General features: G+C 43.0%; 1 protein-coding gene across 1 annotated transcript; it reads right to left on the minus strand.

Annotated features, from left to right (window-relative positions):
• Positions 1–332: 332 nt before the first annotated feature.
• LOC117392751 (E3 ubiquitin-protein ligase pellino homolog 2) lies at positions 333–23896 on the minus strand. The gene is made up of 7 exons (XM_033990884.2): positions 23506–23896; positions 12729–12858; positions 9702–9803; positions 6131–6328; positions 4603–4788; positions 3715–3920; positions 333–810 (listed from the first exon to the last, which is right to left on the minus strand). Exons 1-7 carry the CDS (start codon positions 23583–23585, stop codon positions 426–428), a joined length of 1287 nt encoding a protein of 428 aa, XP_033846775.1. The 5' UTR covers positions 23586–23896; the 3' UTR covers positions 333–425.
• Positions 23897–26145: the final 2249 nt, after the last annotated feature.

Raw genomic sequence — 26145 nt, forward strand, 5'->3', positions numbered from 1 at the left:
ATAAAATAAAAAATAAAATAAAAAATAAAATATAAAAAATAAAAAAATATAAAAAATAAATGTAAATACAATAAAAAAAAATAAATATAAAAAATTAAAAATAAATAAATAAAATTAAAAAATAAATGTAAATACAATAAAAAATAAAATAAAAAATAATAAAAACAAATACAAATAAATAATAAAATAAAATAAAAATAAAAAAAATATATTCTAAACTATTAGAAATATTCAAAATTGAACATGTTGTTGTTGCTGTTCTTCTTCTAAAAATTTGCACTGTGGCCTAAACAACCAGGTCTCAGGAGGCCAAACTCAAACAAGCAGCAGTTTAAATATGGGAACTTCTTTCACGTGGAACATTATCCTCGTTTTGACGGTAGCTTGGGCGTGCGTAGCTGTGAACGTGGTTTGGCTCCGTGGCGTCAGTCGATGGGCCCCTGGAAGATGAGTCTGGTCCACCCCGGCGAGCTGAGGGCGCAGGAGCAGAAGGGGCAGATGGGTCTGAAGGCGTGGGTCCCGTGCGGGAGCGGCGTCTCGGCCCAGTAGCGAGCCGTCTTCTCCGAGCACACGTGACCGCAGGGGACGAAGGCGTGCGTGGGAGCGCCGGCGTCCACGTACACGGCCGGCTCGCAGCCCAGCCACAGCGGGACGTAGGGACCCACGCTGCGGCACAGGGGGCACTCTCTGCGCGCCGTGGAGCCGTCGCTTTCCCGCGGGTCGTCCTCGCCCTCCGACCTCTGGCCCCAGTCGTGGCGGCCGTGAACGTGACCGCATGTGAGGTAAACCCACGGCTGACGCTCCTCCAGGCTGTGAGGACGAGAGGTTTAGTTTAGATTAATCCTCCAGCGGGACCTTTTAGCTTTTTGTGCAGGTAGAATCACTGTTATATAGAAGAGTAAGAAAAGTAAAAAAGTTAAACCTGAGATCGACTTGTTCAAGATAAATTTAACCAACAATGTGGCCCTGAAATATTCCAGATCACTCACTGACCACAGAAGAAGACGCCATTTTTATTCTAAAGTGAAAAAACCTGTTCCAAAGCCTCACATGGGCCTAAAATGTAATCCATGTTTACATTAATGAGCCCGTCACACCACAGGGATTTTCAGTCTTAAACAACTTTTAAACAACAAACAACAAAAAGTTTAAACCACAGAAACAAGAAGGATTCACCGAACACCACAATAAAAAACAAGAGAACAAAGATAAAACCCCTCTGTCGACAGGAAAACCACACAGAGACTCTTAAGTGGAACAAAGAGCAGAGGACTGTACTTCTGCTTTAAGAGAAGAGGAGGGAGAGGAGAGGAGGAGAGAGGAGGGAGGAGAGAGGGGAAAGGAGGAGGGAGAAAGAGAGGAGAGAGGGGAGAGGGAGGGAGAGAAGAGAGAAGGAGGGACGGAGGGGAGAGGGAGGGAGGAGCAATATAGACAAGAGAGAGGGAGGGACAGAAAAGGGAGGGAGGGAGGGAGGGAGAGAGGAAGGAGGGGAGAGGAGAGGGGAGAACGGAGGAGGGAGAAAGAGAGGAGAGAGGAGAGGGGAGAACGGAGGAGGGAGAAAGAGAGGAGAGAGGAGAGGGGAGAACGGAGGTAGAGAAGAGAGAAGGAGGGATGGAGGGGAGAGGGAGGAGAGAAGGGAGGAGCAATGTAGAGAAGAGAGAGGGAGGGACAGAAAAGGGAGGGAGGGAGAGAGGAAGGAGGAGAGAGGAGAGGAGAAAGGAGGGAGGAGAAAGAGAGGAGAGAGGAGGTAGAGAAGAGAGAAGGAGGGACGGAGGGGAGAGGGAGGGAGAGAAGGGAGGGAGGGAGGAGCAATGTAGAGAAGAGAGAAGGAGGTAGACAAGAGAGAGGGAGGGACAGAAGAGGGAGAGGAGAGAAGAGAGGAGGAGAAAGGAGGGAAGGAAAGAGAGAGGGAGGGAGAGAAGAAAGAAGGAGGGAGGGAGGGAGGGAGGGAGGATGGAGGGAGAGAGAAGAGAGGGAAGTAGAGAAGAGAGAGGGATCATTGCACTTCTGCTTTAGACTCAAAACTCTGTTCTTCTTAAATTTGCTGCAGTTGTTCATATAAAAACTTTTAATACAGAAGGATGAAAATAAACAGGAAGTAGAGTCTCTATCGTTGATCTGCAGCAGCTTCAGCCTGATCCTCGCTGTGCGGAGGTAAACAGACACACGAGGATCTACACTCCCCTTTTTACTTTTTAAGATCACTCCAAACTGGAAAACAGCGCCGTCTAGTGGACTGGGGGGGTCATGACATGGATGAGAACACCGCAGTTTAACTTTACAACTTCGTCAAATTATTTCCTCCATTTCGTTTGTATCTGGAGCCTCTGTGTCCGTCGCTCCGTCTGCAACTGATGCTTCGTTTTATTGACTGTTGCCGTGGTGATGCTTTGTGGTTTACGACATGAAAGAGCGACTCAGAATCACACAAGACACGACACGAACGAGCGGGAATCACAAAATCAGAAATCACAAACGAAGATCCAAAGTCGGGGCGAAGCAAACCGGGTCCTAAACACGGATGGGACGATAAACAATAATATCGTTTATCGTGATAAAATGGTCGACAATGATCGTTCGTAGCGCAGTGAAAATCAGCAACAAAGATAATCGCCGTTGTGTCACTAGAACGTGCAGAAAAAAACGGCTTCTCCCTGATGATCTCCTATAAATCGCTGTGGTTTTCACTTGGAAAACTGTAATTATTCATATCCAGAACATTTTTAAACGGTCAGGAACAATAATTATCGTGATATAATCGTCTCAATATCATCCCACGCTCAGTCCTAAATCAGGCAAATAATCCTATTGTGTGTGACGGGCCTTAGACAGATTTAAATACCAACTTCCTCCTAAAACTTCCTAGATTTAAATGTTAATCATATTTTATATTTTGTGAATGACGTGGATAGAAATGTAACTGACACTGTGGATATTGTTTTCCTGTTGGTTTAAATTCATTGTTCTAAATCATGGGCGTCAAACTCATTTTCACCGAGGGCCACACAGTTTAAATGTCACTAAATGTAAACGAATGTCATGTAAATAAATGTAATTACTTTTTAACTTAATAAAAAAATAAACTGACATTTTTAAAAGTGTCTGGTCAGAACCTTCAGCTCTGCTTCAAATCCGGACTTTTACAGCCTTTTAATTATTGGACAATTTGTTATTTTTCTTGCAGACTCACTTTTTCATACTTAGCTCCGTGTTTGGTGTCAAAATGTCGACGTCCTTCTGTTCCGACAGTTTAATCTTCATGAACATTTTGTGATGATTATTTGCAAATATTTCTCAGTTCCACTTGCTGGGAAAATCTCATTAGTTTATTGTCAGTGCAAACATTAAAGCAGCACAGACTTATTTTAAAATGACAGTCAAGCCTTTTCATTTATCTTATCACAGGCCACATAAGATGACGTGGCGGGCCGCATTTGGCCCCCGGGCCTTGAGTTTGACACGTGTTCTAAATGGAGAGACTCTTTCTGCTTTCAACATTTTATGAACATTCAACATTTTTTAAACTATTCCGCTCCTCCCTGAAATTGCTCAGGTCTCAGGTCGTTTTGTTTTCATGTTTTTTTTCCTCGTGCTGTTTGTTTCTTTGTCTCTACGTGTTTTTGTATCGATAACGTTTAATTTAAATAAAACACTTCCTCTTTCCGCCGTGTGAAATCGTGTCTCGTGACGTCCCGGCCCGTGCGTCGGTCTCACCTGTGGCTGCGGGGGAGGCTGGGGAAGGCCAGCGTGCTCAGCCCCACGGGACACTGGGGTCTGGAGGCGTTGAGCTCCTGCCTCAGAGCCTCCAGGTGTCTGAGGGTGGGGGCTCGGAGTAGACCCTCCCCCGTCCTCCACAGCAGAGTGGCCCCGCACAGATCCACCAACGAGCCGTCCCGTAACGCGCTGCTCTCGCCCTCCGCCTACAGGACGAGAGAGGTACAACAACAAAAATGTGGTAAACAATAAAAAATGTGTCAAATTTATACTAAATATTAAACTTTATATAAATAAATATTGTGTTTTTCACCCTGATAAAAGTCACCACTTTAGTCAAGGTTTTAATCCACTTTGAACTGACTAGTCCTGGTTTAGACCCATTTTAGTCCCTGGTTTAGTCCCTGGTTTAGTCCCTGGTTTAGTCCCTGGTTTAGTCCCTGGTTTAGTCCCCGGTTTAGACCTGATTTAGACCTGGTTTAAACCTGGTTTAGACCTGGTTTAGACCTGGTTTAGACCTGATTTAGACCTGATTTAGTTCTGGCTTAGTCCTGTTGTAGACCTGATTTAGTCCTAGTTCAGTTCCAGTTTAGTCCTGGTCCAGTCCTCAGTCCAGTCCTCAGTCCAGTCCCCGTCCAGTCCTGGTCAAGTCCCGGTCAGGTCCCAGTCCAGTCCCGGTCCAGTCCTTAGTCCAGTCCCGGTCCAGTCCCCGTCCAGTCCTGGTCAGGTCTCGGTCCAGTCCCGGTCCAGTCCTCAGTCCAGTCCCGGTCCAGTCCCGGTCCAGTCCACTCCTCAGTCCAGTCCCGGTCCAGTCCCGGTCCAGTCCTCAGTCCAGTCCCGGTCCAGTCCTCAGTCCAGTCCCGGTCCGGTCCAGTCCTCAGTCCTCACCAGTTTCCCTCGGGTGGGTCCGGACCGTGTCTCTCTGAGCGCGTACACGTCTCCGCACACAGAGATCTCCCTCCACAGCCCCTGCTTTGGGTCGTCGGGAAACCCCTCGGGATGCATCACCAGGACGCCGTTTGTGGTCAGCCCGTCCATGTGACCGTCAGGGTTTTTCCATTTCGTTGCTTTTTCCTGCAATGAACAAAATATAAAAACTAAACTTTGGAAAGAAAACGTCAGACTATTGCACATTTTTGCTCTGGGGAATAAACCAGATCTGGACACAGTCGGTTTAGTCAAGTGAACTTTGTAATGTTTCATGTCGCAGGTAAACCACGGAGATGTTCACGCTTTGCCTTGAATGTTCCACAGTATGGCATTAAACTTGTCTATTTCCATGGAGACAAGCAGGAGATCAGCATCAGACCAATTTACACACAGCTACAATTCATATTTAAATTTTAAGCAATAAAAGCTCTAATGATAAAGAAATGTATGAACAACAGCAACATCGTCGATCAAACCTGTGGATTTTAATGTTCATATCTTGATTTACAGACACAATAGTGAAATGAAAATGAGTCTGACAGCAGCAGGTACAGAGAGAGGACACAAAACAAAAAATAAAGTCAAAATTAAAAAAAAAAAAAAAAAAAAAACACAACAAAAAAAAAGAAAAAAAAGAAAAACAAATACACCAAAATAACTAAAAAATAAAGAAAATAAAGTAAAAAAAAACTCAAAATAACTAAGAAAAATACATAATAAAATAACTAAATAAACTAAAAATAAATATAAAAAAAACAAAACCTTAAAATAACAAATTAATAATAATAATAATAACAAAAAAATGAATTAATAAAAAAAAAAAGAAAGAAACTCAACATTACTCAAAAAAAATGAACCCCAGGATCATGTAGAGGGTTAATACGAACATTTAAGACCAAAATGAGTCTGACAGCAACAGGTACAGAGAGAGGACACAGTTTTTCAATAGAAAGTGAATTGGAGCCAGAGTCGATGGAGCAGGAAGTGCACACATGATCACTTCCTGTTTGGAACGCGCCGGCTAGCAGGTTAGCTCTGTCCATTTATATAAACAGTCTATGAATACACCTTAGTTAAATTTTGAAATAAAGAGTAAAATCATAAAACTTTACGCTTATGTTGCAGTGAAATTAAACATTTAGGTAAAACTCACATTGTATATTCCTCCATCATCACAGTTAAATTAAAATCACTGTTCAAATAGTCAAATTTGTCAAATCAAAGGCTTAAATTAGTTTTGATAAATGTCAATGACAAGTTTAAAATTTGAGAAAAAATGTAACTACGTTTGTTTGCATTATACATGTTTAGGAAATTAACTCTGAAATCTATTGTTATTTATATTCATTAGAAAAAATACAAATAAATAAATAAATCACGATCATGTCCAGACACAGAGAGAACACACAGACTTCAGTTCAAGAGAAGAAACAAAAAGCTCTGGAGAAAAAAACGTGGGATCCAAACCGTGATCCATCGTCCTCACCCCTAAGAAGATGTTTTTGGAGGAGTCGAACCCGGCGGCGTAGATTCGAGCGGTGTAGGGCGGGTTTCGCTCGCACACGACTCTGCAGGCGAAGCGTGAGATGGTGCTGGGGGCGATGGACGGGTCCTCGCTCTCCTTCCCTCCTCCTGAAGTGTCCGTCACAACGAAGTCGATGGGGCTTTCCGTCGAGCGGCCGATCTGCGGGAAGGAGGATAAAGACTTTCACACTCAAAAAGATGCAATCAGAGACTTTCTGTTATCCGTAAGTTAAAAGGACTTCACGTTTCACCACATCTACTGCTTATTCTGTCCACCAGCATCGTCCAACCTGTCTGTAACCACTATAGTATATTTAGTTGGTTGGGCTATTGTTTATGGCAATTAACGCATTAAGACCGACAGAAGAACAGGCTGCTCAGGAGCTTGTTCATGAATGACACACAGAACAGATTGGAATAAAGTAAAATATATTTGGCAGAAGTGGCATACCATTTAATCAAATTACATTGAACAAAATTAACCATTTTAAAACAACAACAAAAAGAAGGCAGTTCTTTGTCAAATATTTTGACTTCGTGTGAGAGTTCAGTTCAACCCTTTTTTTTAAAAGTTGTGTGACTTTGTGCAAGAGTTCAGTTTATTCCTTTTTTTAGGATTCAGTTCAGGTTCAGTTTGTAATCACACAAATCTGTAATCCACAGTTCGCAGAGCAAAACAAAATATATTAGTCCTACCAGCTCGCCATCAGTAGAGAATCTCTGTTCAGTCCCATGAAAAAAAACCTGACCATTGAGTCGTGTGTGAGAAGAATGTAAAAAAAAAAGTTTAAAGCTGAGTAGTTGTCATCCAGTCCAAACATCAGTTGCACAGACACAGTGAGAGCGGAGTGGGAGGGGCGGAGGAGCAGACAGGTACAGAGCTGCTCCAGTCATTTATTCACCAACCAATTGAGTGAGCCAATCAGGGTCGAACACTGATTAGGTAAGGGCAACCCTAGATGGAAGGGGTTACATGTCCTACTGCACTGTCCACCGTGTTTTCTTATCACGCTCACAGTTAAAAACCCTAATTCTTTCACAAAAATAACCCATCTAGCAGCAAAAATCATTGGTCTCCCTCCTTCCAGTCCGTCACGGCTAAACTCTAAAGCCATTACTCATATATAACACAGGACCACACTCACCCACTGCACCGGTACTTTACTCTACTGCAGGGGTGTCCAAACTATGGCCCGGGGGCAGAATGCGGCCCTCAGACAAATTTTTCTTGGACAGGCTTTCAGTAGAACTCGCCCAATCGATCATAATCAATACTTTTTATGGCAAATTTGAGTAAATCCAGCAATATAACCTAAATAACATCACACCGTATTGTTACACAGACCTAACATTAAAGCCTTATTAAAAGTATGAAATCAAAACTAGTTTAAATGCACCGTCTGAATCATCCACTGTACTGACCACTGGCCCCTCCAGGTCGAATATTTTTCAAGATACGGCCCTCGGTGAAAAGAGTTTGGGCACCGCTCCTCTAGGTCGACGACACAGGACTCTCAGATGTGATAAAGCGCGTTTCAAAAATAGTTTCATACCCACGGCCGTTATTAACCCGAACAATCTATAGACCACAAAACTCTGATTATTATGATGCACTTTTATTTATTTACTTGCCTTGGGTCTGTCCGATGTGTGTGACGTGTTTGTGTTTGTCTTGTGTGTAAATGGCGTTTTTCCCCGTGTGAACATGGGACAATAAAGTAACTAACTAACTAAAGAGGAGAGTTTTAATGTGATCGAGTCGTCCATTTTAAAACTATATCAGTGTTTTTTTGGTGATTTGGTTCAGATCCGACAGAAGCAGAATGAGTCTTATGTTTGCGTTGCCAGTTTCAGCTGAAATCCAGTTGGTTTAAACCTAAAATGTCTCTCTCTGATCTGATTGGTCACTATTTAAACTCAGCTCAGGGAGTGAATTCTGGAGGTTCTGATGTTTTCCCGTGAGTCCTGTCCATAAACTGAGAATGAGACTCACTTGGATGTGTCTCTACTGTATTTTCCGGACGATAAGTGTCACTTTTTTCATAGTTTGTCCAGGTTGTGCGACTTATACTCAGACACGACTTATACGTGAAATTACTCAAATATGTAATTCCACGTCTTCACCACACGAGGGCGCTCTAGACGTGCACCAGTATCTGCTCCTCCTGAATCACTGAACATTTAAAATTCCAATATTACGGTGATTTAAAAGACAAAAGAGAAACACTGAACAAAAACGCCCCTAAAAGAAAATGGTATTCTGCAGATTACAAGCCGCACGTGGTAAAATCTGCAGCGAAAAACGTAGATGGAGCAGCAGAAAGAAAGTTTGGAAAGAGAAACTTGTGAAGGATCGTGAAAAAGTGGAAGAATTTAATGGATTTATTGATTTGGAGTGAGATCCAGAGTAAACTTGTTGCTTGTTTTTGCTGTTTTATTTATCTGATTAACTGTTAATTTCTTACGTTGTGCGTTTGTTCTTTATATTTTACATTTACGCCCTCTAGTGGTGAGACGCACGGAACAAACTATTTTAAATTAGTTCCCGTCCGACCCTAATTAGTGACGCGCTCAGACGTCAGCGCTCGTTTCCAAGATCAGAAATGAACTAAAACGTATAAAAAATGAACAACCTTTGACATTTTTATTGATATTTATTTATTTAAGACGAAGCCCCAGATGAACAATTATCCCGTCGTGGATGTCGGTTTCACGAGGTTTGTGTATTTTCATTTTGTAAGAATTTCATTTTAATATTTATTTGATTGTGTTTCTTTTCGTGTCTCTCGGGTTGTAACGGGGAGAATAAACCCTGTTTTTTTCTACCTCGAGCTCATATAAAATCCTTGAGGTGCTACAGTTAAAACACCAGACACGTGTTCAGTTCTGTCTGTGCTTCAGCTCAATAAATATAAATGTGTTACGTTAGCGTTAGCATTAGCATTAGCATTAGCATTAGCATTAGCGTTAGCGTGATGTACTGAGATTCAGCCTGTTGTTCCACATTTATTATTATTATTAGAACTTGACTTTAAAGATAAAATGTCTGTTCTTGGTCTCGGATTTTGTAAAATAAATTTCCCCCAAAAATGCGACTTATATATCTTTTTTTCTTCATTATTTTGCATTTTTGGGCTGGTGCGACTTATACTCCAGAGCGACGTTTAGTCTGGAAAATACGGTATCTGCAGGTCAAGGGTCTGGACACACAGGGTCAGTTGTAGAACCTTTTTAAAACTGTAGAAACGCAGACTAGAACTGTTCCTTTAAGTTTGAAGTCTCTTAAAAAAGCCCGGTGTTTTCTGCTGCTTAAATGGTAAACGCTCACATTTTTACATCACGTTTTTCCACCTTCACATCACTCTGGACCAAATCTCAGTCTGATTCCACAATAGTTGAAAATATTTCTTTCATCTGACTTCAGTGATGGACGTTTCCCAAAACCAAAATAGCTCCGAGTCTTTAAATAGCGACATTTAACTGAATAAATCGTGTTTTTATAGCGGCTAAAGTGAACACTCCTCATATTTTACCTGGAACATGTCTGTGTTGTTGTCATGGCAATACTCCACCACCACAGTCTGGTTTCTGGACAGAGTGAAGGAGATGCTGTGCTGCCCCCTGCTGTGCACCGCCTGAAACAACAACAAACACAGTCGTAGATTATTAATGTTGAGCTTCAAAAACATATTCCACGTGACTCATGGAAACCGAGATAATAAGGGACCGTTACTAAAACTAGGTCATTTTGTTTTGCGCTTTAATTGCTTTTTAGTCCCAAAAAACAACCTAGTCCATTTGAAATTGCCATAGTTCAAACTTATTCCTTGTCATTTGTCTGTTATTAATGTTCATATCTTGATTTACAGACACAATAGTGAAATAAAAACTCCAGGATCATGTAGAGGGTTAATACGAACATTTAAGACCAAAATGAGTCTGAAGCAGCAGAGACAGAGAGGACACAGTTTAAAAATAAAAAAACAAAACAAAAAAAACCCCACTCAATTTAAAAAAATAAATTAAAAAAACTAAAACCACTCAAAATAACTAAAAAAAGACAAACAAATAAACCTAAAAAATAAACAAAAAAATAATAAAATAAACTAAAAAAAACCCCCTCAAAATTAAAAAAAATAAAATAACAAAAATAAAACCTAAAAAAACCCCTAAAAAAAACAACAAAACTCAAAATAACTAAAAAAAGACAAACAAATAAACCTCAAAATAACATAAAAATAATAAAATAAACTAAAAAAAACACCTCAAAATAAAAAATAAAATAACAAAAATAAAACCTAACAAAAAAAAAGCAAAAAAAAAAAAAACCTCAAAATAAGAAAAAAAAACAAAAAACAAATAAATCTCAAAATAAGCACAAAAAAAATAAAGGAAGAAAATAAACTAAAAACAAAAAAACCCTCAAAAAAAAATAAAAAAAAAATAAAAAAAATTAAATAACTAAAATAAAACCTAAAAAAAAAACAAAACAAAAAAAACCCTCAAAATAACTAAAAAATAAAAACCCCAGGATCATGTAGAGGGTTAATACGAACATTTATGACCAAAATGACCAGTCTGAAGCAGCAGAGACAGAGAGAGGAGCCACAGCTTTCCAATAGAAAGTGAAATGGAGCCAGAGTCGATGGAGCTGGAAATGCACACATCACTTCCTGTTTGGAAAGTGGTTAGCCATGTCCATTTATATACAGTCTATGCTAACAACAGATAGCATGCTAACAGCTCACCAACCAGGTTCGCAGAAGACAAATACGGTTTATATGAGAGAACACAGAGCTGCTTTTGAATTATATCTGTCCTGGGGCAAGAAAACTTTACTTTATTACCACATTTTCTGGATTATAAGTCGCACTTTTGTTGTATTTTGTCCAGGGGTGCGACTTATACTCAGATGTGAATTATATAATATTCCAGAGCGATGTATAGTCCAGAAAATACGGTACATGAAAAAAAAGGTACCGTCTCTTTAATAGTTTTGGACGTGTTTAAAACCTGAACTGTGAATTCTTAAAGCGATAGTACGTAACTTTCTGGAGGTGGAACTCGTCACCTGCACGATTCCACGTAAATAAAACGTTAAAACCACACTACGGAACATTTTCCAAGGAGAGAGATACGTTTTATGCCACACTGCGGGATATTACAGCCAAACGAACAACATTTCCCTGGTACGGAGTAGAGTCAGGTTTGTGGAGATGCGTGCCAGCTCACAGTAAGGATCCGTGTTGTTTTTTTTAAATGTTTTTCAGTGCAACAAAAACAAAAGTTACACACTAAAACTTTAACACTTGTAGTAGTTTTGAAAATAAAATTACCTGCGCTAACCCCGTCTGTGTTTCTGTCTAAACTGGAAAATAAACCTGAACTTTTTAAAGCCCTCCGAAACCGTTGCCGTGACATTTGGCATTACGGCGAAATGGCATCAAAATGTTCCCGTCTGTACCACACGCTCGGAATAAACCCATTGTTCCCCGTCCCGAGTCGGACAATAAAAATTCTATTCACTTCGCAAACAAAAGCCACACAGAAACAATAGAAACGAGACATTTAAGTGAATCGGGTTTAGTCTCTTCCTTCGGAGCGATTGTGCAAAGCAGGAACACAAAGCAGGAAGTGCACGCAGGCAAACATCCTCTCGGCAACAGCTGCGCACGACAAGACCCCGAGTATCTGGAAAAAAAACGCCTATTTGTGCGTCATTTTTATTAGAAAATATTCCATTCCATTGAAACTTCCTGTTATCAAAGATCTAAACTACAGGGTTAGCACAGGGAGGGCATCTGATACACGGGGAGGGCATCTGACACACACACACAGGGAGGGCATCTGACGCACACGGGGAGGGCATCTGACACACACACGGGGAGGGCATCTGACGCACGGGGAGGGCATCTGACGCACGCGGGGAGGGCATCTGACACACACACGGGGAGGGCATCTGACGCACGGGGAGGGCATCTGACGCACGCGGGGAGGGCATCTGACACACACACGGGGAGGGCATCTGACGCACACGGGGAGGGCATCTGACGCACACGGGGAGGGCACCTGACGCACACGGGGAGGGCATCTGACACAGGATTAACAGTTTTTTTTACGCAGAATAAAACAGGAGATTCTCTTATTTGTGGAGGAAATGATGTCACTTTAAATCAGAAGTCTCAAACTCGCGGCCTGGGGGCCAACTGCGGCCCGCGAGACGATATTTTGTGGCCGGCAGGACAATATGAAAGTTTAATGTTAGTGTGGCGTTACCATGTTGTGCGTAGAAGATTCCGCCAAATCGGTAAACCCCAAACACACGAGTACTGCCGACACAAAGACTCAACAAATAACAACGTAGATCCATAAAATCACTTTTTTTGCGGAAATACTTCACCCAGACTCCGCCTCCTGCCCCTGATAATCTGAGTTTGAGACCCCTGATTTAAACAGAACATCATTTGCGATTCGCTAAATTGCTCGATCCAAATTTCAGCTTTGATTCGTTTAATCTCGAGCCTTTTACAAACATTTAAAAACAGATTCTGGACGAGTACCTTGGTGTCCTGCGGCGTGTTGAGGATGTGAACTGTACTGGGTTTGACTCCGTTGGCTTTGGCTCGACGGTAAAGAGCGAAGCGGCTCTTTCTCCGGCCTCGGTCCCCACACGGCAGGGAGCCATTGTACCTGAAACAGCGACACATTTAAACGTCACAAGTCCCGTTAAAAGGCAAGGACTCATTTAGGACCGTAGGGCGACGGTGGCTCAGTCGGTAGAGCTGAAGATTAGCGGTTCAAATCCTGCAATCCTGATCATTTGTGGGACATTTTATATAATCGCCAACAAAGATAATCGCCGTTATATCACCAGAACATGCAGAAAAGAATGACTCGGGGGCCCAAGGGTTTTAGGGGCCCAGAATTGGACCCTCTTCCTATTAATTTGTATTACGGGGGCCCCACGTGACTCTTATTGCCCCGGGCCCCCAAATTTTCAGTGGACGGCCCTGCTCATCCTTAATATTCTCTGTTAAAATGATAATTATTCATATCCGTAACAACTTTAAGGCACAATTCACACATTCTCACATCAGTGGACACAGACACCGGGGGCGAGGAGGGTTAAGTGTCTTGCCCAAGGACACAACAACAACAACAACAGTATTAATCTATGGGAGCGGGAATCGCACCGCCAACCTGTGAATCAGTGCATCTCACTTCTGTACCGATGATGTTTTTGAGAGCGGGATTCGAATCGACCTTCAACCTTCACCTTCACTTACTCGATTACACGATTGCGGTTCAATAATCATAATCGTAATTGAAACTGAAACCGCAAAGAGCCGCCCTGGGACGTCATGTGGCGGCGTTTTCTCGTCTTAGGTCGCGCTTGACGAGCCGGCGGCCTTTAAACACGTAAACATGAACTACAGACAGGAAATAGAGCTCAGAATAATGGCAGACAATCTCATTACGGCACAAACAGCACAAACCTCTGGACGCTAACGGCTCCCAGACGGAAACGGCTCGTGTGATGTAATAACCCCGAGCCTGGAGCTGTGGAGCGGCGTTTCTCTGTTTGAATCAGAGCAGCAACTGACCTCCCGCAACAGACGAAATCCGTGAAGTATCATCTTTATTTTTTACATTATTCTCTCTGTTTTTGTCTGTAAAACCCCTCACCACACACTTTATACACTTCTCACACAGGCGTTAACATTTTCTCACATTTCTCTCTCGTTTAAACTCTCTCAAAGTTCAAACCTTCGTAGGCGTCTTTGTCGGTGCAGAACGTTTCATCGACATTGTGGGTTTTGTCGGTGGAGAAAACAAATCGCAAACGTACAGCACTTCAGAGTCACACTGAGATCCAACGTTTATATAAATTCGTCTGAACACATTCTGTACTGGACAGGAGACACGGCACGGAGGAGACTGATGGACAATGGTCTACAGTCCAACAGCCAATCAGGACGCACGACACAATGGTCTACAGTCCAACAGCCAATCAGGACGCAGGACACAATGGTCTACAGTCCAACAGCCAATCAGGACGCACGACACAATGGTCTACAGTCCAACAGCCAATCAGGACGCACGACACAATGGTCTACAGTCCAACAGCCAATCAGGACGCAGGACACAATGCACGTAAACAGCAAGGACGCAAAAAGGTGAACCGAGATACAGCGAGGGACAACTGTAAGCTGCGGTTTCTTTGTAGTAGCAGTCCCGTTTATGTGGGAATACCGTTCATTTCTCGCTAAAATATTACATAGAGTAGAACGGTTTGTGTCAAATGTTCAATGTTTTTGTGCAACAACAAGTCAACACTGCACCGATTCTCTGGGAAGCTTCAAAACAAACTGAAAATAAAAAAATAACTCAAAATAACTTAAAAAATGGAAAAGATCAAGTCAAAATAGCAAATCAAGTCAAAATAGCAAAAAAATAAATAAATAAAATTAAATCAAAATAACAAAAAAAAAAACAAAAAACAAAACTTAAAATAACAAAAGAAGTAAAAAAAATAAAAAATAAACTCAAAATAAAAAAGAACTCAAAATGACAAAAAAGAAAATCAAAATAACAAAAAAAAGAAAATAAAAAATGAACTAAAAATAACAAAAATCGAAAATCAAAATAATAAAAAAATAAATAAAACTTAAAGTAAAAAAAAAAAAAAAGAACTCAAAATACCTCAAAATAAAAACCCCAGGATCATGTAGAGCGCGTTAATACGAACATTTAAGACCAAAATGACACGGCGGCGGTGGCTAGCGGGTTAGCGATGTCCATTTATATAAACAGTGTGTGGTGTGACCCTGAGCCTGGCGCTGTGACTGTGACAGTGGAGCTGTGTTTCTCTGTTTGAGTCAGAACAGCTGGGGTCTGTCTGAGCTCACTGTGTCACTGGATCAGACGATTTGGATCAGACTCAAAACCACTGAACAGATTTACACGAGCGGAAAACCGACGTCTGATGTTAGCACGAAGCAAAATACTGTAATACACAAAACTGACTCTGATTAAGATTTAAAATGTGTTTAGTAACAGTAATATCCACATCTGCTGCATTGAAACAGCAAAGCATCATGGGGTTTGTAGTTTTATTTCATTTTTACTGTGCCACTCAAACAAAATAACATATTTAGGGATAAGAAGAAGTTTGATTTGATTCTTGTTGGACTAAAGACATGTTCCGCCGATCGATTGGTTGATTAAAAAGGGGGCGTGGCAAAAGCATCTCCATGAATCTGACTCAAACTGCAGTCACAAGGCTCCACCTGCAGGGGGCGTTCATGCAAAAACTACTATTTATGCAGAAAAAAGACTAGTAAGCAATGTATTCATGAGTTTAATCTGTATTTTTACATATAAATATTAAAATAAAATGCAAAATGTTCTCCTTTCTGCTCTTGTCCCATATAAATACTTGTAAATACTTGTAAAAGTCGTACTTTTGCTGGACTAAAGTGCTGCAGCTGCATCAGTGTCACTGGACGATTCTAAACTCAATCTGTCAGTTTGTGAATGAAGCAGAGATGAGTCAGCGCTCGACTCTGACACCAGACGAGTTTAAACAGACTCACTACAAGAGGAGGGAGAGAAGAGGGGGAGAGAGGGAGAGAGGCAAAGGAAGAGGGGAAGAGCGGGAGAGGAGAGAGGAAGAGAGGGAGGAAGAGGAGAGGGGGACAAAGAGAGGGTGAGAGAGTCAGCGCTCGACTCTGACACCAGACGAGTTTAAACAGACTCACTACGAGAGGAGGGAGAGAAGAGGGGGAGAGAGGGAGAGGAGAGAGACAGAGAGGGAGGAAGAGGAGAGAGGAAGAGGAGAGGGGGACAAAGAGAGGGTGAGAGAGTCAGCGCTCGACTCTGTGACACCAGACGAGTTTAAACAGACTCACTACAAGAGAAGAGAGAGAACAGACAGAGGACAGAGAGAAAGAGAGGGAGAGAGAGAGACAGAGGGAGAGGAGAGGGGGGAGAGGGGAAAGAGGAGGAGGAGGGGGCAATGGAGGCTGAAAGAGGAGAGAGAAGAAGAGAGGAGACAGAGAGAGAGGGAGAGGGAGTGAGGGGGAAGGAGAGGGGGAGAGAGGGAGAAAGAGGAGAGGGGGACAGAGAGAGAGGATGAGAGAGGCACAGATGAGTCAGCGCTCGACTCTGTGACACCTGACGAGTTTAAACAGACTCAATACGAGAGGAGAGAGAGAACAGACAGAGGACAGACAGAGAGAGAGGAAGAAGAGAGGGAGAGAGAGGAGACAGAGAGAGAGGGAGTGAGGGAGGGAACAAAAGGGTGAGAAAGGAGAGAGAGGGTGAGAGAGACAGAGAGGGAGAGATATAACGAAATGGGGAGGGAGAGAGCAAGAGCGAGCGAGAGAGGGAGGGAGGGAGGGAGGGAGCGATGGAGGTCAAAAGGGGAGAGGGAGGCTGAGAGGGAGAGAGAGGAAGACAGGAGAGAAAGAGAGGGAGTGAGGGAGAGCATGGGGGAATGAGGAGAGAGAAAGAAAGAGAGGAAGAGGGGAAGAGAGGGGGAGACAGACAAAGAGATGGAGAAAGCAGAGAGAGGAAGAGAGAGACAGAGAAAAAGTGAGTGAGAAGGGGCAGAGAGCGGAGAGAGGGAGAGAAGGATTAAGTTTCCAAACACAGACTGTGTAAAGTCTCACATCAGGAAAGAGTCTGCACTGAAGAGAAAGAGAGAGAAAGAGAGAGACAGAGAGAGAGAGAGACGGAGAGAAAGAGAAAGAGAGAGAGAGAGAGAGAGAGAGACAGAGAGCGGCAGTTTAATCATGAGTCTGGTTTTACACTTCATATTTCAGCCTTAAAATGTCGTTTAGGTCAAGACCAATCAGACCAGAGAGACGGATTTCATCTTTGGAACTGGCAGCACAGATGAGTCATGTGACGCTCATTCTGCTCTCTGATTGGATAAAACACCAAACGACAAAACAACAACAACACAGCCGTGATGTCAGTGCTTTTGTAATGGAGGATTTAAACAACGGACTGTGTAAAGAAGTGGACCAGAGGACACAGTTTTTACATAGAAAGTGAACTGGAGCCAGAGTCGATGGAGCAGGAAGTGCGTCCACGATCACTTCCTGTTTGTAACGCGGCGTTAGCAGATTAGCTGTGTCCATTTATATAAACGGACAATGTGTTTACCTCATATTTTAGGACTGTATAACTTTGAAAAACAAGCTCCACAGACCCTCCCTCTGGTCTCTCTGGGTCAAATGAATCATAAATTAATAATAATGAGTTAGAGCCGAGCGGAGGAGGGAGGGGCGGGGCAGGAGGGAGGGGGCAGGAGGGACGGGGCAGGAGGAGGCAGCGTCTGGACAAACCAGGACAAATGGAGCCAAAGTGAACCAGGCGTGAGCTCAAATCTGCCTCCACTAAAAACACACTATGAAATATTTAACCCTCTGCCTCTTTGCACTGAATCAGCAGTGAGTCCATCATCAAACTGAGGCTGAATGGACGGGACGGGGGACTCCAGGGGGACTCCGGGGGGACTCCGGGGGGACTCCGGGGGGACTCCGGGGGGACTCAGGGGGGACTCAGGGGGGACTCCGGGGGGACTCCGGGGGGACTCCGGGGGGACTCCGGGGGGACTCCGGGGGGACTCCGGGGGACGTGAGGACACCGCTGCTTTGGGTTAGTCCTGGTTTAGTCTTAGTTTAGTCCTGGTTTTGTGCATTTTTCTATTAATCAACACAGAACCAACATCAGAATCAGGACAGAGGCAGAGCAGGCGACAGGAGTGAGAGATTTGAGCACAAAAAAAACATATTTAATTAGTCTTTTATTATTATTAATGTAGAGTAATTTAAATGATTAAGATTATGCAGAATTCCAAAGGGTAAAGTCACTCTCAGTTTGTCTTAGATTTGGTCCTTTCTGTGATGAGTTTGGAGATAAATTTAATTCTCACGTTTCTGTCACATAAATAAATATAAACGGCTCTTTGACGTGAACGGATCCAAAAGATTCGGATCCAATACAAGAGCCGAACGTCCCATGAACTGTTGGACTTAACCAGGACTAAACCAGGACTAAACCAGGGCTAAACCAGGACTAAACCAGGACTAAACCAGGACTAAACCTGAACTAAACCAGGACTAAACCAGAACTAAACCAGGACTAAACCAGGACTAAACCAGGACTAAACCAGGACTAAACCAGGACAATAACAGGACTAAATCAGAATGAGAACAGGACCAAGTCAGTCTGGGCTCAAATAAAATACTGAGTTAAAATTTTAGGTCCGGTTTTGACCTGGTTTAGTCCTGGTCTACTCCTGGTCTAGTCCTGGTTTAGTCCTGGTCTACTCCTGGTCTACTCCTGGTCTAGTCCTGGTCTAGTCCTGGTCTAGTCCTGGTCTAGTCCTGGTCTAGCCCTGGTTTAGTCCTGGTCTACTCCTGGTCTACTCCTGGTCTACTCCTGGTCTACTCCTGGTCTACTCCTGGTCTAGTCCTGGTCTAGTCCTGGTCTAGTCCTGGTTTAGTCCTGGTCTAGTCCTGGTCTAGTCCTGGTCTAGTCCTGGTCTAGTCCTGGTCTAGTCCTGGTCTAGTCCTGGTCTAGTCCTGGTCTAGTCTTGGTTTTGACCTCGTTTAGTCCTGGTTTAGTCCTGGTGGTGGGACATAAATAGATCAATAATTTTCCATTTGTATTTTATGAAATATTGGAGAGTTATTGCTGACATTGGAAGCATTGAAAAGACCTTATTTAGACCTGGTTGAGTTCTTGTTTAGACCCGTTTCAATATTCAGTCCTGGTCTAGTCCTGGTTTAGTCCCATTTGATTTGGTTGGTTTAGTCTGTTCTGTGGTGTAAAAGTTTCAGCGTTAGTGGCGTGTGAATAATGGATTAAGTCAGGAGTAAAAGAGCTGATTTAGACCTGGTTGAGTTCTTGTTTGGACCTGTTTTAGTCCTGGTTTAGTCCTGGTCTAATCCTACTTGAGTCTTGTTTAAGTCTTAGTGGCATTTGATTTGCTGTTTGTATGTTAGAAACAGACGATGTCGGGAGCATTGTAGAGAGATGGTCTAGCCCCGGTTTAGTCCCGGTTTAGTCCTGACTAGACCTGGTCTAGTCCAGGTTTAGTGATAGTCAAGTCCTAGTCTAGTCCTGGTCTAGTCGGGGTCTTGTCCCAGTCTAGTCACATTCTAGTCCCGGTCTAGTGATGGTTTAGTCCCGATTTAGTCGAGCTTCAGTCCCACTACAGTCTCACTCTAGTCCCGGTCCTGTCCCAATCCTGTCCCGGTCCAGTCTCAGTCTAGTCTCAGTCTAGTCTCAGTCTAGTCTCAGTCTAGTCTCAGTCCAGTCCCGGTCCAGTCTCGGTCCAGTCCCGGTCCAGTCTGGTCCCAGTCCAGTCCCACTCTAGTCTCACTCTAGTTTCAGTCCAGTCTCAGTCTCAGTCCAGTCCAGTCCCGGTCTAGTCCAGTCCCAGTCCAGACCCAGTCCCGCTCTAGCCCCGCTCTAGTTTTAGTCCAGTCTCAGTCCCGGTCCAGTCCCGGTCTAGTCCAGTCCCGGTCCAGACCCAGTCCAGTCCCAGTCCCGCTCTAGTCCCGCTCTAGTTTTAGTCCAGTCTCAGTCCCAGTCCCAGTCCCGGTCCAGTCTCGCTCTAGTTTTAGTCCAGTCTCAGTCCCAGTCCCAGTCCCGGTCCAGTCTCGCTCTAGTTTTAGTCCAGTCTCAGTCCCGGTCCGGTCCAGACCCAGTCCAGTCTCGCTCTAGTCCCAGTGCAGGTCCAGACCCAGTCCAGTCTCGCTCTAGTCCCAGTGCAGGTCCAGACCCAGTCCAGTCCTGGTCTAGTCCAGACCCAGTCCAGACCCAGTCCAGTCCCGGTCTAGTCCCGGTCCAGGGGGTGTGGTCTGGTGCCTCAGATGGAGCTGCGTGTGTTAAATCATCAGAGGGTCACATGATCTGAGGCTGTGATCCACACCTGCACAAAGCACAGTGCATTCTGGGATATGTGAAGTGTTACCTGAGTGACGCTGGTGTCGTACACGGGGCCGACTCTCATTTCTGCGTCTAAAGTCTGATCCTGATCGATACTAGAACGAGTATTGACACTAGATACTCATTTTCCGCAGGTATCGATACTAAAAAAGCCCCACTGACAGAAATGAACCTTTCCCGAATCTGTTCAAAACGATTTTGAGCTGTGACAGAACAAGTTTAAGACACGTAGACTCGCATACACTCTCTCCTCCTATTGGTCGACGTCAGCAACGCTCTGAGTGAGTGACAGGTGGGTTTAACCAATGAAGTGTGAGCTTTGAGCAGAAGAAGACGACTTTATTTACCGATTCAAGGCAAAAAAGACGACGTTTTATCTGAATAACTTTAGATTATAGCACTGAGCCTTTCACAGAGAGATGTTAACTCCTGTGTTTGTTCCGTTTATTCCCCTGTAGAACCCCAAAACCACACGGAAAAAAGAGGAAAAAGAGTGACTGGTGACGGGGAACTGTACAGCGAACACTCCCAACAGAAGCATTTTTTTAATAATTCTACCATACTATTTTTGATCTAGCTCAAAATCATTCCAAAACTATTCAAAAAGATCCAACTTTGTCCTTTTTCTGTTGATTTGTGGGATTTCTGGTGTCATGATCCCGGTCGTTCCTCCTCCCTTCTGTGTCTGAGCCTGGAGCTGGACGGAGATTTGGAGATTTGGAGATTTGGAGATTTGGAGATTTGGGCTCCTCCCGTGCACACACCTGGACCTAACCCGCAATCAACCGCACTCTGAAAATCTGTAAATAAACACTGTTAAACCTTTCCCCGAGTCCTGCGTCTTCGGTCCCTCCCGTCAGACGTTACGACACGTGGAAACTGATACTTTTGACGACGCACATTTTGTCCTACATCGTTTTTGTCGCACTATTTCCTTATTTAGTCTTAATACTGCGGCAAAAGAAAAGCAAAATCTGTCAACTGGACAAATCGTTGTAGGAGTGAAGACGTTTCGCTGCTCGTCCGAGACACTTCTTCTTCAGTTCTGGTCAGATTACGGACTTTTTTTTTTTTTTTCTTGCCGAGAAGGAGGGTCTAAGTCCAGGGGGCGCTCTGCTCTGGGACATTTCTCCATTTGCTTGTTTTCTGTTCATTAATTTGCTCATCGTTTACAAAAATACACGGAATTGACTTGAAAAACGTATTGTTTACAGTTTCTGTGTGTAGTTTAGGTCTGTTGTGCTTCTCTAAGTGTGCGCTGTGCCCGAGTCCTAGTTAGCATAGTCATTCAAGCCCCTAATGAGTGATTTCACACCTATTAGCTGATAAGTCTAAGCCAGTAATCAGACCAGAACGTCTTCACTCCTACAACGTTTTGCCACATTTTATTTTTCTTTTGCGATGGATCAGACCTGGACGACTGAGGAATTACACAGACATCTCAAGAATTATTTTTATTTTTTTTTGTATTGATCAAGATCTGAGTCTGGATTTTCTGACGTCCCTAAAGCCTCAGCCGTTCCTCTTTCTCTTGTGAATTCAGGTTAGATCTGAGATGAAACGTTCGGTCTGTCACTGGTTTAGTCCCTTCTTTAAAAAGACGCCTGTCTCCGGCTCCGCTCATCAGTATGCGTCTCCGCTCTCGGGGCTGAGGCGCGAGGAGGCCGGCGGGTCAGTTATCTTTGGCTCTCACGCGGCGCTCGGAGCCTCGTAACTGTCCGCGGAGATGGGAGCTGTGGGTGTCACGAAATCAAAATGAGAACAACAATATCGTCTAATATCACACCGTGGGCGTTTAGGTGGAGCCGGGACGTACCGAGATGTCGTTTTGGAGATGCAAAATTAGAATATTGTCTGTATAATACTCCCTACAACAGAAGCATAGACTGAGACCAGACCACAGACTGTTTATATAAATGGACATAGCTAACCTGCTAGCTGCTGCGTTGCAAACAGGAAGTGATCAAGGCTGTGCTTCCAACTCCATCGACTCTGGCTCCAATTCACTTTCTATTGAAAAACTACGGCTCCTGTCTCTAACTGCTCCTGTCAGACTCGTCATTTTGATCTTAAATGTTCGTATTAACTCGCTCTACATGATCCTGGGGTTTTTATTTCACTATTTTGTCTACAAATCAAGATATGAACATTAATAACAGACAAATCAGGCGCCTTCTTTCCCTGAGATCGCTCTCGTTAGCGTTAGCAACATGAAGTGCGCCCATGATCACTTCCTATTTGGAACGCGGCGGCTAGCAGGTTAGCTATGTCCATTTATATAAACTGCAGTCCACGATCTGGAGCTGCAGCCTGTTTCCCTGATTTCAGAGGGCGTGATTGACAGGCGGATTAACCAATCAGAGAGACGCATGGTCCGTTCGTGTCCAAACAAACATGGCTGCTTAAATGTAAAAAAGTAAAAAATACAGCACAGATTTTTGCAGATTCAGCAACTGATACACGTGGCAGAAATCAGCGAACGCGGCTGGACTGACTCAAGTTTGCACAGTGGCTTTTCACCCTCTGTCATCCAGGTCCAGATGGTTCCGGATGTAGAAGGGACTGGCTGGTCAGGCAAAGTGGACCTCCGTACCTCCCATGTGTAGGAGGAGTAGGAGGAGGATTAGAAGGAGGGCCGTGTCTTGTCTATAATATTCAGTGTTAATGGTCAAATCGATGCTTCCTGACCTCCTGCATGTGCTGGCATTTCTGCTCCCCTGGACCTCATCACGGAGCGGCGCCCAAGGGTGCTCCTGCTGCGAGCTTGTGGCTGTCATCCGCACATCTGCACATCTGCACCCTCCACTGCTGCTGCCACTGCTACTACTACTATTACTACAACTACTACTACTACTACAGCTGCTGCTTGGCCTTTTTCCAATGAGACGACATGTACATAGTAGTAAAAACAAAATCACAGTCTTACACATGCGTAAAATCTGCATATTTTCAGACAGTGATATCATTTCTACTGCTACTTTAACACCCACCATAGTATGACATCATTGGGTTGCATTGCTGCTACAACCATTGATGAAAAGAGCTCACATCCGCTGCTTCTACACAGAATTAGACGCATTTAACAGACAAATACAACGTCAAATGTGTTAAAGATACAGTCTGGATGCGTGATTTTTGATAAGTTTGAGGGGGAGTTACACACAGGCGGTGTAGTAAGGGGGAAACCGAACATAAAGCGCGTACTACAATGACATTACTACTGGCGAAACATCAAGAAAACGGCTAAAAGAGGAATTACGCACGGGGTTTTACGCACGATTCTGGCTCAAACGGGGGCGGTTTGGATTTAAACCGCTGATATGTCCCTGTAGAAATGCTTTGTAGTGATTAAATTGGTGTAAGACTTACCCAAGAATGACCAGTTCGCCATATTTCACCGGATCTTTCACGGGCACATCATCGTCTGCGTCTTTTTTCGGTGAATTCATCAGACTTGCTCCGCGTAAATATTAAAAAAATAGATGTATATAAATCAAAGCCAGTTGGAATAGTAGTGTATAAAACAATGCTCACTGCTGGAAGTGATAGGAGGTCGCTGCTGTTAAAGTTTGGCGCTAGTTGCGTAAAGTTGTGCCCCGCGTTGCGCACGGATATTGGTTCATTTTGCATCGTGAATAAGCATCTTTTCGAGGCTTAAATGTCCATGGGCAAGCGGACTTTCTATGGAGACAAATCTGTTCAGTAGCATCGCGTACAACAACGGCGGATAAACGCAGGGAGTGGGACGTACCATCTGAGAACACGGGGGACCAAAAAAAAACACTACTTCTAATCTACGCCATGTTTTTAAGCGATGCGTAAAGTTTGGCGCAAATTACGCACGAATAAAACGCGCTTGTTCCATTTCCCTGTGCGGAAACGGATCATTTTGGAGGAATAGTACTGCAGTTTAAAGTTTGTAAACTGGTATCCCCCTAAAATGGAACAAAAATGCACGCGCTGAGACAAGGAACAGGCTGGCAAACTAAAGGGATTTTTCGAAATTTGGAGGAAGCGGCCACATCTTTTGCTTATGTTGGCCACATCTTTTCTGTGATATTTTAGTGTTTAACTTTTGCATGAAGATGAATAAAGAACACAGTGGGTACTTCATAGTCTGACGTAAATGACGCTGCGGGGGGAGTGGGCTTATTCCGCGGATGTGGGTCAGACAGGCGGGATTCGGCTCCTCTTGTGTCTCGTGCGCCGCATAGGGAGTTGGGAACCGGATGAGCGAAGCCTGAATTCGTTCTCACCCTCCTCCCGTTCAGAGTAAAAAACAAAAGTGTATTCAGACCCCCCCCGCTCTGTCCCCCTGTCCCCTGTCCTTCTCCAGATGTAACGGACACTGCTGCGAGGAGAGGAAGTGGCGCGTTTTGGCCACACGGGGGCAGTGCGCTTCAAATACTGAACATTTGGCTCCTTGTCCAGGAATCTCCCTCGTGTTTCCCTCAGAAATACTTTTATGAATTGAATTATGGTGGTAATTGTGGACAGGATATAAATGTAACGCACTGCTTATTCTGTCTCCCATCATGCAACAGTCAAATATCACACTAAGGGAAAATAACAGCTCTGTAAACCCTCACTCTGGCTGTAAAACACTCAACTTTGCTTTAAATTTCTTAATGTGTAACTCTCATTCTTGTATTAAACACTGGTACAATCTCACCCTGTTCTCGCCCGGACTTTGCACGAGACTCTTCTTCAGACATTACTCACTTTAAATTTTGCTGGACGCTGCCTTTAACCCAAATGTTTTGCTGTAAATGACAATAAAAATCTACAGAATGATCCTTGTGTCTCCGTCTGTTCTTTATGCAACAGAAACAGACACAATCCTTCAGTTGTTTTGTCAGTGAATCAGTGGTGATTTAATTGAATTTCTCAGTCAGTTGAGGTTTGATCTGCCTTTTCACTTATAAATGTGCAGTTTACACATATCTATTTATATATTGTAGTTTTTGCACGAGACCCTATAATTTTGAGAGTATTTTGCACATTTTTTTACTTCCAATCATCTTTCCAATCTAAAGTTGCACAGCCTGAACATCATTAACCAGATTTTACTGCACTTAAGTAAAGTACAAATACCTCAAAATTCTACTTAAGTACATTTTACAGTGATTTTACTTTTATGTCAGTACATTTGAGAGCAGTATCTGTACTTTCTACTGCACCGTATTTTTGAACTGGACTGAAAAGTAAGTACTTTTCATGTGATTTTTAGGGTTATTTTACCGTGTTCGTGGAAACATCCTGAAGAGTTTGAGCTTCAGCTTTGAATAAAACAGAAATAAATACATGAAATCAAAATAAATACACGAAATCAAAATAAATACACAAAATAAAAATAAACACACAAAATAAAAATAAATACGCAAAATAAAAATAAATACGCAAAATAAAAATAAACACACAAAATAAAAATAAATACACAAAATAAAAATAAACAAAAAATAAAAATAAATACACAAAATAAAAATAAACACACAAAATAAAAATAAATACACAAAATTCATAAGAAAAGTTCAGATTTTTATTGTTTCTGTGACTAAAATATGTCTCATTTTAATCCATTTCACTACATTTAAAACTTTATCAAATTAACAATGCTTATGTGGAATAATTTTACTTTTTACTGTCAAAGTACATGTAAGAGTACTTTTTTTGTTGAAGTAAAAGTACTTCACTACTTTTACTTCAACAATTTTCTTCATGTGATGCTTTTACTTTTACTTGTGTAACTTTTTACCATCTGTACTTTTACCTGAGTAACAAAATGGCTTAAAGTTGCATTGTGTAACCTGTCTATTGGAGGACGGGTCAAACACCTTTCTGTCTCCATGGTGACCTCAAATGTTCCACTGTATGGCATTAAGCACATCTATAATTTATTCAAATACATTTTTTTTATTGTAAGAAAAACATGCACTCCTGTAGTGAGTGTGCTTGCCTCTTCACAGATCTAACCTGTAACTTGGCCTCTGCTTGTCTATGAAGCTTGTC

This window comes from Periophthalmus magnuspinnatus, chromosome 24 (genome assembly GCF_009829125.3).
Source record: "Periophthalmus magnuspinnatus isolate fPerMag1 chromosome 24, fPerMag1.2.pri, whole genome shotgun sequence".
Taxonomy (NCBI): Eukaryota; Metazoa; Chordata; class Actinopteri; order Gobiiformes; family Gobiidae; genus Periophthalmus; species Periophthalmus magnuspinnatus.

Coding starts and splice junctions, on each gene's coding strand:
- LOC117392751 (XM_033990884.2), bottom strand. CDS start 23,585: ATGAATTCACCGAAAAAAGACGCAGACGATGATGTGCCCGTGAAAGAT. Junction 6,329..9,701: donor ACAACACAGACATGTTCCAG/GTAAAATATGAG, acceptor TCCTTCCCGCAG/ATCGGCCGCTCGACGGAAAG. Junction 3,921..4,602: donor GACCCACCCGAGGGAAACTG/GTGAGGACTGAG, acceptor CTCGTCCTGTAG/GCGGAGGGCGAGAGCAGCGC.